Source organism: Thermobia domestica, chromosome 3 (assembly GCF_964235325.1).
Source record: "Thermobia domestica chromosome 3, izTheDome1.hap1.1, whole genome shotgun sequence".
Lineage (NCBI taxonomy): Eukaryota > Metazoa > Arthropoda > Insecta > Zygentoma > Lepismatidae > Thermobia > Thermobia domestica.
In genome coordinates this window covers 123201357-123216033 of record NC_137456.1, presented here as the reverse complement: position 1 = coordinate 123216033, position 14677 = coordinate 123201357, and the positions used below count along the sequence as shown (strand labels likewise).

General features: G+C 34.9%; 1 protein-coding gene across 3 annotated transcripts in view; it reads right to left on the bottom strand.

Annotated features, from left to right (window-relative positions):
* The window catches only part of LOC145680694 (uncharacterized), a 357368-nt gene that overhangs the window by 72284 nt on the left and 270407 nt on the right, over positions 1–14677 (bottom strand). For 2 of the 3 annotated variants that reach the window (XM_081751598.1, XM_081751599.1), the window contains exon 8: positions 11577–11711. In XM_081751598.1, the coding sequence (XP_081607724.1) occupies positions 11577–11711 (135 nt within the window). Of the gene's footprint in view, positions 1–949; positions 1496–11576; positions 11712–14677 lie in introns of those variants that run through there. The other variant, XM_081751600.1, reaches the window with a different exon arrangement.

Below are 14677 nucleotides of genomic sequence, written 5' to 3'. Positions count from 1 at the left end.
CCATATATCTTATAACAATAGGTACTCCGATTGGAGGGAGATTCGGGGAAAATCTCTATGTTTTCATTTTTAAGCATTTCTGTACGTTTTATGAGACATTTAAGGTACTAATAAATTCTTTAGTCTTCTAGGTACGAGGCAACTGCAGTCTAAATTTTCTATTACTATATTTACATAATACTGTATTATTCAAATTTAAAAATAACACGCTATCATATAAAGTTGGGTAAAGATAATATATCATCATACAAATAACGATTTTCGGAATGTACAATCGCTGTAGCAGGTGTTCCATATTATTACCATGAAGTACGTACTACTTGTGTTTTGTTCGAGATTGTACACTATAAGGACAACGAAATAACCGTATGAATGAAGTAATTACCCCACAGTCGCATTCCTGAAAATATGTGTGTGTATGTATGTAAGACGCATACTGATACAATGCTAGCTGCTTCTTGTTTTGATAGGGATCGTTTCTATTTTCTTGATGTTCCGCTCAGCTGAACAATAACAAAGTGCCATTCCGTGAGTCCAAATACGAGAGCGCACAGTGCTTTTGGCTGGCGCGCTGGTGTGTGCTTCTGGAGTCAATGACTACTACTGAGGTTCGCGTTACCTGTGAGATTTACGGTATTAATCAACATTCTGTCCCTGTTTAGCATTCGTTCATTTTGTAGATGCGGTACAGGCTGTTCAAATTTAAGGAAAGGTCATCTCAAAATTAATCCAAGTTCGTACAGAAAGGTAGAAACATATAAGAACAACAGGAAATTGTCAATTTTTTATACCGTTACGCCGTTATCGGGTGTATTACGCATTACACGTCTCTGATGTAGATGTAGCTTTGCTGCTGATAGAGATGTTAATTCCCAAACAAACAAACAAAAACTTGGAAATGAAGGAAATAAAAAAAAAAAAAAAATAAAAAACACTGATTTATACAAAATAAAATAGAACTTTCTATTCCAAAAACAGTAAAATAAATAATATAAAATTTTCTACTCCAAAAACTGATAAAACAAATAAAATAATAATTTCTATTCCAAAAACAGTAAAACAAATACATATATAAAATATTAAAATCATTTGAAAATAAATACTACAAAAATATGCCAATCAAATCAATTATTTAAAAAAATGACACAACCTACGTAATTGAAAGCAGTACAACAAAATTATAAATAAAAATAAATAATACAAAAATAATGCAAATCAAAATTTTAAAATTGTCACAACCTACGTTACTGAAAAAAAAATCGCAGATAGGAATTTCTAAATGTCTAACGAAATATGTACAACGATGGTTTCTCGATCCATTTTATGAATCTTTTGTGAAGAGCGCTCTTCAATTTAGTTAACGCAGCTGCGAATTTTGAAGTATCTCATAAGCTGATACTCCTAACTAAGAAAGACTGTGATATAAATACTCTCAATTCTCATCTTTTCATTCTATAAGCTTGAAGAGAGAGCACGAAAATGCCATGCCAAACACCTGAAATAGTAATGTTGAAATAGTAACAACATAAAACAATAATGAACTTCGGTTATTACACAAAACCAAAATAAAGAAAACAACACAAAAATAATACAAAACTATTATCAATATTTTCAAACATTAAACAAATACATAAAAGCAGACAAATAAAAAAAAATCGATAAGTAAGGGTTGTGGCAAGGACAGTGGTGTGGCCGTTTTATCCAACTCTCCTGGAGCCGAGATAATGTGGTGGAGACATTACACGATGATCTGTGCATCCACTAACTGTGCCAGATTCCAGTAACATAAAACAATAACGAACTTCGGTTATAACACAAAACCAAAATAAAGAAAACAATACAAAGATAATACATAATTATTATTAATATTTTCAAACATTAAATAAATACATAAAAGCAGACAATTCATACAAAATGGTTAAATCGATTAAAATGAAATGAAATCTAAGTTTTACGTCTCACGCTTATGCCGGCTAAGTTAAATGAGACGGTGATGATAAGAAATGAAGGAAACGGTGGAATGAAGAGTGGGAGGAAACGGGGAACCCAGACAAACCCCACACGGTGTTTGTCTACCACAAAGCTCACTTGGCGCGAGATGCGATCGAACCAAGGACCCAATGCACCAGATGTGAGCGCTTTAACACCGAGCCACCGCGGCCCTTTAAATCGATTAAATAAGGGTTGTGGTGTGGCTCTGTTTTAATTAACTCTGTTGGAGCCGAGATAGTGGGTGAAGAAAGAACTATTAGGAGTGACATTACCTGATGGTCTGTGCACCCACTAACTGCGCCAGATTCAAGCCCTGGTCGTGGTTCGGAGTTCACGTTAATAGTAAATCCCATCCTTCGTAGTCTCAGTATTGCATAACGACGCAAAATGCAAAAACTCAAGTAAGGGTGTCTCCAAATTCTAAATTCGGATTCAAGTAAGCCTTACACTATTCTCTTGTCACACGACACATTTAAATTGTGATAATGAAACATTACGACAAACAACACGCAGAACGTATTTCGAATAAAAACCCTCCTGAGTAAACGACAATACATTTCGACACACAACTAGGATTGCCATTCGTCCCGAAAAATTCGGGACCGTCACGGAATCGAGATCTGCATCCCGACGTCCCAAAAATATTTGTCGAGACGCTTAAATGTCCCGGATTTCAGCGAAGGTTTGCTTTTTAACAGGATTAGATATATAATTATTCTCTTCAAATTCTGAGTATGGCAATTCAAAAGCTGAAAAAGAAAAAAACCTTGAATACCAAAAACGTGGATTTGATTAAGTTCACGACTTACCTACTTTGACATCGAACGAAGCACTCGTGCGAGTTATTGAGTTGTTAGTTAGTTAAAAATAACAGAAATAACGTAAAAATTCAAAGAAAGAATGTAACGCAATTTTTGTCTATTTTTTATATAACGTTACACTATAGCCCACAGTTCGAGTATGTCTAACATCTATTCTACTATCTTATCAAAATCCACATAAACATCTTGATATTACCTTTTATTATAATACGTAATGAAAGAAACATTTACACCCTTTAAATAACATACGTATAGATTATACGAGATGGATTCTTTGTTATATCTTACATCTCTTGTTGCTATGACGACCAATAACATATATCGTCAGACTGCTATGTTAACAGAACATCAATCATAATATCAGAAAGTAAATTAATTCTAGTTCTTTTTATATTTTTTTCTTCTTCTTTTAGCTAGCTTGTGCATATTTTACTAACACATATTGCCCATAAATACAACTAAAGATGTTAAAAATACACAATATCGTTATATAATGTCGCCCGAACAATAGGACTTTTTTTGTTTACAATAAAATAAAATAAAAGAATCCTGGACCGTTAGATATTACATATTGATTACATAAGTTTTTGAATGACCCTCGTATATATAAAAATTACATTTCATATAATTATATATTATATTCCTTTAATATCATTTTCTTATTTATTCTAATTCTCATAATTAATTCTATTTTAAATATTCATACAATTCATCGACGCAAAAAGAAGGTACATTCAAAATACGGTATAAAAGTTATTTAATTTTAAGTCCTTTCCGGGGCTATTAATACTTGTTATGGTAGAGATTAACAAAATCTATATTATTTTCTCGGGCATAACTAAGAAGGTTTTGAAAAAGATATTATTATGACATTCATATAACTGTTCTTTTGGAACGAGACAGAATCAAGTACATTATATATTCAAACAACATTCAAATTACAAACAAAATATCGACAATGTTTAGAACAAAACAAGATAATCAACATCACAAATAAAGAAATTATCATATTAAAAATTAATTTAAAGATTAAATGTCATTCATGTTAAAATTGGATACGACTTCAGCAATGTCTTAACTAACTGCATTCATTTACTTTTAGTATATTTTGAAGGACGCCATAACTTTAGTTCATCAATATTGCGTAAACCCAAAAGTTTACCAGTTTTCACATCCATTAGTTCGAAAACTTTAGGATTAATTTGTTTGATACATAAATATAGTCTTATACGCAGGACCTTTACCATATCAAGAAAATGAAATGAAATTTTTGAGTTTTACGTCCCACGGTTATGCCGGTTAGGCTAAAGGAGACGGTAATGATGAGGGATGAATGAAATGGTGGAATGAAGAAATTGGGAGAAAACGGAAGAACCCCGAGAAAACCCACGCACACGGTGTTTGTCCGCCACAAAGTTTACTTGGCGGGAGCAGGGTTTGAACCAAAGATCCCAAGCGCCAGAGGTGAACGCTCTACCACTGAGCCACCGCGGCCCCTTTACCATATTAAGAATTAGCATAGTTATCGCAACTTTGATAAGCATTATTCATATTCTAAATCTTTTGTTATACAAGTATATTAGGAAATTCTTATCAATGACATTTATTCGATTTGTAATTTCGTTCACACATTTCTGAAATGAATTATCATTATTTTATATATATATAAAACTAACTAACTCTATGGCCTATGGAACCCGGAGGTTCAGTGCCGCGTTCACAAAAGCTCTCCACTGACTTCTATCCTTAGCTAATTGGATCCAGTTTCTACTTTCTATTCCTATCTCTGCGAGATCCATCTTAATATTATCCTCCCATCTGCGCCTAGGTCTTCCTAATGGTCGTTTTCCTATGGGTCTACCAGTCAAGACTTTGAAAGCGTTTCTACTTTCTTCCATTCTAGCTACATGACCTGCCCACCTAAGCCTCCTAGACTTGACGACCCTAACAATATTATATATATATATATATATATATATATATATATATATAATTCAAATGAAGTACAAATAAACAAAATCATAACGGTATTTACAGTGAAATGAAATAAGAATCAATTGAATATATTCTTTCGGACGCCACTACATTAGGTTAAGTTATATAACCAACGAATTCGTTTAAGTTGCATTGACAGTCATAAACCGGAATACAGTCTTGCGCGTTATTTACTTCTACAGTTTTTTGTTTCTTATTTTGAGAATTTTTGCCATCTATGAAATTTCTACGAAATCCAATTCGAAGGAAATTAGATCTAGTGATTGCATGCTTCTTAAGTATAATACGATCACTATTACTGTTACTTCTAAGATTAGGTTCGGTTACACGTTTACTATTACTGTTGCTACTAGGATTTGGTTTGGTTACCTTACCGGTAAAATTTGGTTCTGTTCTCATTCGTTTGACTGGTGACGAAATGTCGTGTCTTCTAACAGGGCTGTACTTATTTTTTCCATAATATTCACGGTAATTTGTCCTACCACGGTTTCTGTTCCATGAAGTCTTCCTCTGGTCATCTGATGTGTCTCTGTCCTGCTTCTTAGAAATAACCTCATCGTCGTCAGGGGAATAGTTTTTATCTGACTTCTTTCCCTTTCTGTCAATTCATTCTTCTCTTCGCCGATCGTTTTGATTTCCATTTATGTACCTTGTTCTCTTTCCTCGGAACTTCTCTCTCCGTTTGCGATCATGTTCATTATCGCTGCTTCCCATGGTTAGCCTTGCAATATTATCAGAAGTAAGTTCTTTGCTTCCATTTGCTTCAAGGATTTGCAAAACCGGAACAGAATCAAAGCACTGTAAGTCACTGTTTGTCTGTGAACTATCATGTGAGTCACTGTTTGTCTGAGAACTGTCACTGGATGGAAAATTGAGACTAATTCCGGAATCGTGCTGATTGTCTTGGGAACAACCATCGTTCTCCGCACTCTCATTGTTTTGATCCATTACACTCTGTTCTGTATGTACATTAACTGTAGCTTCTGTGAAAGGTTCAGGTTTTCTTAATGCATTCATGCTAACTTGTGATGAAATTTCTTCGGTAACGGACAAATCTTCCTGTAACTCTTTACTTTGGTTATTATGCTCAGTAACTATAGTTTCCGTAACTTCTGTAGAATTTGGAATCTCGTGTAACCTATGTAAAATCTGATCTATTTTACGATCCCTATATTCAAATTTCGAAATTAACTGTTGTGTCAATTGCTTCACCTGTTGTGTTAACTGTTGATTTGTTTGTTCAATCCGTTGTATTAACTGCTGATTTGTCTGCTCAATCCAGGTATCCCATTTAATATCCATTTGCTCAATCTGTTGTTTGATGAAGTCAGCTAGGTCTGAGAATGTATTCATTTCTATATTACCACTTGCTTCATGTGTATTTTCACTCCCAGTAACACTCATTTTAATATTTCTGTAAATTTTTCTTCCACTTCTTAACAAGGTATATTCCGTGTTGATGGATTTGATAAAACTGCTACGTAATCTTAAAATCAATCTAAAGTTAGTTATTTAGAAGATTGTTTACTTATCTTCTAACAAATCTCCAAAAATCCCGGGCGGAAACACCAAAATATATGTAACTCAATTTTTGTCTGTTTTTTATATAACGTTACACTATAGTCCACAGTTCGGATATGTCTAACATCTAGTCTACTATCTTACCAAAATCCACGTAAACCTCCATCTTGATATTACCTTTTATTATAATACGTAATGAAAGAAACATTTACACCCTTTAAATAACATACATGTAAATTATACAAGATGGATCGTTTGTTATATCTTACATCTCTCGTTGCTATGACAACCAATAACAGATATCGTCAGATGTTTACAGAACATCAATCATATCCGAAAGAAAATTAATTCTAGTTCTTTTTATATTTTCTTCTTCTTTTAGCTAGCTTGTACATACTTTACCAACACATATTGTCCGTAAATACAACTAAAGATGTTAAAAATACACAATATCGTTATAAGAAATTCTTTGATATCAAACGCATATTTCCACTGAATTAAGCATTCAAAAAAAAAAAAAAAAAAAAAAAAAAAAAAAAAAGATACAATACAGACAAAACGTGTGACAGGAAACATTATACCTTGAATGAGCTAAAAACAGACTCTGAAAGTCATGAAACATATCCTGAAAAATTAAAAAAAAAAAAAAAAAAGTTTTTGCTTACCAAGAGGGAGGGGGTAAATCATCTGCTTACGTAATACTTGAACAACTCTCTAATGAAAGAAAGTAAATTAGTATATCACACTTTTCATTTTAAGCATTTCAAAGATTCTTGTAATTTAGTAGCGTCCCGGGTTTTCATTTTTGAAATATGGCAACCCTGCACACAACGACAGTTTCAGCTACAGTCTCTATGTTCGTTATGGGTGTCGCAGGTCTCAGTTCTGTGCTGCCTTTGGGTATTTCTATTCTGATGGCATTTTACACCTTGTCTTTTCGTGTTCAAGCAGAACACTAATTTTCATATTTTACTCTTAACACAACCTTTCGTTTACAGTTATTATGCCGAGGACATTTATCCTTATTAAATCTTTTCCAGCTATAATGATTTGTGTGTGTTTCTCTTGCCCTTGCCATCTTTGTCCTTGATGTTTTTAGAGAGTCAAGCTCATTATTTCTTTTTCTCTCTCAAGGAGACACCAAATGGATTCAACGAAGTTTGGCAGCAAGGCCCCCTAACTTGAGCCTGTAATACTACAATAAGGGTTTCCACTCTCTTTCCCAAAAAAAATTTCCAGGACGTTTCCAGGACAAATCACCAATTTTCCAGGACTTCGACAACAGGATTGCAACTGTGGGTTCAAAACTCACAACAGTGAAATGAAAAATACAGTAGCTTATGCAGTGAATATTAATTCAAGTACAGTATTAATACATAATAATTAAATACACAAAGCGAAGAGTAATGTGCTGCTTCTTTTTGGTGGCCTCCCAAGTCCCCTTATATCCACCCGATTCCCCACATCCAGCACATGTATTTTCACTCTTTCTACATGACATTTTAATTATGCACCGAACAAATTTACAAACAAAAATCAATTTTTCGTACATGGCATCTTCATTGCGTGACAGCGTGACAGATATAATTAGGGGTAAAAAAAGGAATTATACTGTATTACAAGTTTTTCAACTGAGTCTGTAGTTGTGTGATTTCCTCATCTATAGACAATCTCTTTCTTCAGCGAAGCTGCTCTACAGATAGCATTTGACTTCGTTAATAAAGTAAAGAAAGACTTCTGCTCCGCTTCATGTGCAAACTGGTTTGCTTCAGTCTCCAAAGCTTCACTTGTTTCCATCAATTTCCTTTTCTTTCTCAGCAGCTGCTGTACATTTTCAGTTATCTCTTTCCTCTTGCTCTGCACTTGACTTTCTCTTACAACAGTTCTTATTTTCTCCAGCTCTGTCACATGGCGTTGCCCTGCATCCTAATTTAAACAACTGAAACAACTCAGGAAAACTTAAAGTTTCTTTGGTACAGCATGGAATTGAGTTTTACCTAGATATGACGTTGTCAGAATTAGCATTCATATGAAATTTTACTAAAGAGTAAGTACTGTTGCGAAAAGAGACTGATTATGGAGGATTGATACTGGTACAAAGCAGTTTCTAGAGGATAGTGCTAGTGAAGACAGTATTCAAGAATGAGTTGACTGACTAGTGGATGAAAGAAGAAGAGAGAAGTTTTCCCAGCCAACCACTGGGAGAAAGAAAGCTCACCAACCACTCACACATGCAGGACTATGACAAATTATTATTCAGCACAAAAACAGGAATAGCAAACAAAAATAGCAATCAATTAAAATCTTCATTATAATTATGAAAAATCTGACATTGACTTTTAGTAAATTTCAAGGACAGAAATGCATTTTCAAGGACATTTCCAGGATGTTTCCAGGACAAAATCAATTTAAGGGCATTTCCAGGTTTTCCAGGATTTCCAGGCTAAGTGGGAACCCTGTACAATATATGTATATACACACTACCGTTCACAAGTTTCAATAAACGCTGTTAACCGGAATTACGGGGATGTGACAAAATTATTGGTATGATTTACCCGCGTACATCAGTAACAGTCCTGCTTTTATAAACGAGCACTAAACACGTGTCCAGGGGCGCAACGTCTGCAAAAGGAAAAAAATACGAAAACTAATGATATTTAAAAAGGCTTCAACCTAAATCACAACTATTAAAGAGACGGATCCCTTATTGTGGATTGTAATGTCTCTTTCATTACAATGTACTCTTAACAGCATCAAGAACGAAGGGTACTTGGTCTTGCCCTGTAGATAACCAAAGTACACGCAGCTTGACCTTGCAATGGTAGTGGATATAGTTAAGATAATAAGATACACGAGCGGATCGGCCCTCCTCTTCCGACAACCTTCCACTCAATACCTGCTGCTTTGATGAAAGGAAGATCTGTGATGCTGTAAACATTATATCATTATTACAAAGCAATAACGTTTATTTTATTTCCTAGGATTGTAGATTCCAGTCAGGAACACAGTGGATCCATAATGGTGGCTAATAGGAAGGTCTTCCCAAGGAGAGTTAAGGAGAAATCCCTTATGAAACAAAAATAGCATGAGATTATTGTTATTTGCTATTGTTACTGTAAGGACAGAAGAGTCCTGATGGAGAATGCCGGTTACTTATAAGTCTGCCCACGGTGCTGATAATGTCAAACGAGGGCGTGATTAGTAAATATGTGCAACTAAACATCAAATGTAGAACAAGTTATATTTCTGACCATCAAAATATCCTCTCCGAGCCACGATTATTGCTTATGCATATGTGGAGCATACCTTTACTAATTTCTTCAGAAGTTCTGAGTTGTTTTTCCTTCACTCATCTTGTACTTCTCATAAGACGGGATTTATTTGTTATCCGCACCTAACAAAACACATGGTGCGATTTTGATGCAATATGTATCGAGTAAAAACTGCAATTCATTTCTTCATATTACTACTAATTTCTCTCTCATTTATTTCAAAACCATTAACATTTTGTGAAAATTGCTAGTTACTATCAATTTTGCTATCTAAACAGGATCTAAAACTAATTAAATTTCAATCTCCTACTCTACACCAAGGACAAAACTCCTCCAACTTATTTCTTTTAACAAAATATACATATAAAACTTGAAATCCTGTTGATCCTTTTCTTAAAAAAAATAAAATAAAATAAAATAAAAATTAAAAAAAAAATCGGTTTCCATTTTTAATTATTTTTAATTCCACATAGCTTGAAAAATCGAGTAAAATCTTAGGAACTGTATAAAATGAATGATGAAGCTCAAAGAAAATAAATTCAAATCCTTAATCCTTAAGTAGTGTAATCAACTCAAAAGATATGAATATTTTTGGAAAGCGCATCAGAAGATCCTTCGAAAATAACAGATCTTACGACTTACATTGTTATTTAAAATTTTTCAGTCAAGTGTCGTAAAAATGGAATATTCGTATTAGTATGTAATCACTGATATAAAAAACTGATTATTTTCATATAAGTATTAATTTAGTTTAAAATAACTAATGTGGTAATTTTAACCTACTGGTGCAAACTGACGGAAAAATTACACGTGCTTGTAGAAGGGCAAAAGGTAGACTTCCGGAAATTTTCCGTTTCACATCCATCTGTCCCGTTTCTTTCTACTAACTCAAATATTAGTACGTGTATTCCAAGATTTATCACTATGTACTTCGATCGTTCATTAATGGACGGCATGTTTATGCAAGATTTTCCTCTTAAGTGATTTTAACTATAACGTTTAGTGTGTCAGTTTTTCTGTCAAATCACTAAAAAGTCCTGCCTTAACGCATTTTAATTTTCAGAGAACAATTGATTAAGTGAGTCACTCGATAAATACATATACTTTCTACATCTATATAGTAGTTAATTCTAAAAATTTAAACCTGGATCACGTTTTAAAACCCAAAAATGTCTATTCTTCCATCGAAAAGATAACCCTTTTCAGTTTAAAAGTACATGTTCTACTTGGAATCTCAATAATCATGAAATAACATGAAATCTAAACTTGACGGTCCCGTCGCTATGCCCTGTAGATTAGAGACGGGTAATAAATGCATAATAGAGGGGGAAAAAAATGTGAGGAAACGGAAAAGTCACATAAACATCCATAAACAGGATGATATCCACTACAAACTCTCATGTCCTGGGATTTCGTACAAAATATGAGGTACCGTGCTATTTCCCGTACATTCATGTCAATATTTCACAGAAGTATGGATATCAGACATTTTTATTCCTGTGTACTTCTACCTAGTACAGAATATGAAATATGGATGAATAGATTCCTTTTACAAAGTATAAGGTCAACGTTAGATAGATAATAATCTTACTATCATAAAAGGGTAGAAGTGACATACACATAATTGCCCAGGCCATACTGCTACAAGTAAAAACGCGCAAGTTAAGTAGTTAATTTATTATCTCTAATATTATAGTTAGTCCGTTGATTCTTAGGCACACCTGACACTTTGATGAAACAGGTGGTTAATTTATTTACTTAGAATTAATTAGAACAACTGTCACCTTAATTAGCTGTAAACAGTCAGTGATATTCCATTCCAATTCAGTTTCAATCAACTGTAAATGTGAAATTATTACAAATAGTGTTTGACACATATTATGAAACACGAAGGCGTTATCAGGTGGATACTTTTTATTTATAAGATCTTAACAGACCAGAGGGATATTTGCAACTATTCTTGTCGAAAACTTACCATAATTGCAGCAACTCCGAGCGCTCCTCCCCCAATGAAAGCAGCGTGATTATTCACGTATAATATTAGTTTCTCTAAACAACCATCAGAGAATGTATTGGTACTATTTACTTCAGCCAAATTACAAGGTAACCGCTGTGGAAGACAAAAACCGAATTAGTCAGAAATTCAAATTTGTTTTAAATATATGTAGATAAACATATCAATATACGCAGAAGATTTTTCGGTTTATATCGGACTGTCATATGGGGAACGAGACTAGAAAGACGAGACAGCTATCATAAGCAGAAATGTGTCTGAAGTTTCCTGAGCAGTAGTGTATCTGAAGTTACACGTAGGCGAGTGTCATTAAATAGTGCTTACAAGAAACTGTTACTGGTAAGGTTATGATATGACCCTTTTCAATGCTCGTCGCTAACACTCTCGCATTTGGTACGAGCGGTCCCGGGTTCGATTCCCGGTGGGGACACTCGATCGGAAAGGTGACAGAGCTTTCCAGGTCAGCCATCCTTAGCAAGGCTTCTTTATTGGGAAGGGGGTCCTCATTTACATCAGACAAATGCGGGAATGGTATCTAACATACAGGTTCTAGGCTGCTTCCTTTCTTCTATGCTCCTTCTCCGGACAGTGTGCTCGCCGAGGAACGTCAACTCTTACACGTGACAAGCTTAATGTCATTGGTGCTTGTCATGCCCAGAAATATGTATAAATAAATAAAATTTTCAAAGCTCGTTTCTTCTACTTGCGCATAGGAAACAGTATTGCAGAATGTTCATACTTGGGGCAACTCTTACAAAAGCTATGGTTGTCTGTTACACAAACCAGAAGTCCATGGCTCAACAGTCGGCCACGAAAAGTACCAGGAAGAGTGCTAAAGGGATATGACATCTGCAGTGTTGTAGGGGATCCGTCAATTGGCGTGCCAGGAAAGTCATGCAATTTGGCACGTTTAACCATTAGTAAGCGTCTCAAGCTGAGGGACGTCCATAAGATCCGTGTACACCACCTGGTTCCGCGCCACACTGCAGAACAAAAATGAACTACAGGAAACTATGAAAAGAACGTGTGGTCCAAATGGCAGACAGTCGTCCCAATGCATAATACACATATACATTTTACTGCTAATAGCCAAATTCGGGCGCTAACATACCATAACAATAATGCCAAGGGGCCCTGTAAAATTATTCACCACTACCGGGAAAGTTCTCGCTTGAATTTATGGTTGGAATGGGATTAAGTTATGGTAGCATCCATGACCATTGTTGATGGAGTTCATCTTAATCTGTACCAGAGAGAAGTGAGTGCAGTTGTGCTTTCTGCTTTTGAGTGCCTTTGAGGATGAATTTTATCTTTATTTTTAAGTTTCATAGTGAAACTGGTTTTACGATGATTGTGTAACTTTGTAAGTAGATTTTGTACATCTTCATCTTCTTTGGAGACCACAAGAGAATCACTTGTGTACCTATAATATATTACAAACCTGATTTTTTCTTGCTGTAGAATTTTACTTTCGTGATGACTGATTATAATATTGGCTACAAGAGGTGAGAGGGAATAGCCACACAAAATTTATTCGAACTAAAAATAAAACTAGATCCTGTATATAGCTCTGGTAGTTGTGTATCTGTCATATATAAATATAATGTCGTCTTCTTCCCCATCGCTAAAACGCCCCATCGTTGCAAACATTAGTTTAACAATTTGAATTCTTAAGACACTGGTTATACATGACTTAAGACACTTTGATTGTTCTGTATAACATGCAAACAGCAACAATATTTACAATATATTAAGCTTGAATGCATGCCCAAACTATTTCAATGTATTACATATTTCGTATCATTCAACAGAAATTGAGTGCATCTAAATAAAAATAACATTTAGAAAATTTAGAGAAAAACAGTTTTTTTTTTTTTGGCTTAAATAAGTAAAATGAGAAGTTGACGAACTTAAATTACGTAAAGCATGAACTAAATTTTCGAACATTTACTGAAGCGGAATGGTCCGGAGAAACGTCGAGAGGAAACACCTTGGCATATTTCTTCCTCGTTGGCAGCATTACTAGGTGAAAGTCAAATGGTGCGAGGGTGTTTCCTCTCGACGTTTCTCCCATTATGCGCTTGTTTCAATGAAGGCACAACCAACCCCTGTTTCCATGTCAAATTTTTCAGAAGACCCCCGTTGGAGATATTCACGATACGCCACTGGTGTCGCTACTATTTTTATTGCATTCTAGACATACGATTTAGTAGTTCAATTGTTTGTTTGGCGGCTCTATGTGCATTATTAGCTGAGATAAAGGCCTGCTACGGGTAGTCAGATACAAGTCTGCAACAACGACTCTAGCGGCTAAATGGGAAAGGATATGACAAAGTCTGTCCTCTAAAAGCTGCATGACATTTAATGTCTTTTCGAACGATTCCAACAGTTATACCACTTTCCACTGGAAATTTTGAGGTTACCCCCCGTTGGAGGTATTCACGAGACGCCACTGGTCTCGCTACTATTTTTGTTGCATTCTACACATACGATTTGGTAATGCAATTTTTTGTTTGAAGGCTCTACATGCAGTATTAGCTGCGATATAGGCCTGGTTCGTTCTTACTGAATCACCCGGTAGATATAAAAACTAACATTGGATTATCGTCCATTCTCAGCACCGAGGTTGAGATGAGACCTATTGGTTGAAATGGCAGCGAATCATTACTCGAGTTTTTATCCGCTGTGTAGTGCTTTTAATAAGGATTGAACCAAGAACTACACTCACAGAAGGCACGAATTCAGGTATATTAAAGAGATTCTGAAAACTGACTTACGAGATGTGTATGGATTTTGATTATGCATACGAGGGTAAGTTGATAAGTTCTCAGCCTACCCAGGTTCAAACAAAGCTAGATATAAAAGTTATATACGATTATGAGGCTTATAATTTGCGAAGCTATTGTGCAAAATTTGGTTTGACTAAACAATTTTAATTTTTTTTTTCAGCTACAAAGTAAGGATGTCAGCCCACGTCCCAGAAATTAGTAAATTTGAACACTGTGCATTTATCAAGTACCTCTTCCTAGAGAGAATCTCGCCGAAGGAGATCCACGACCTTG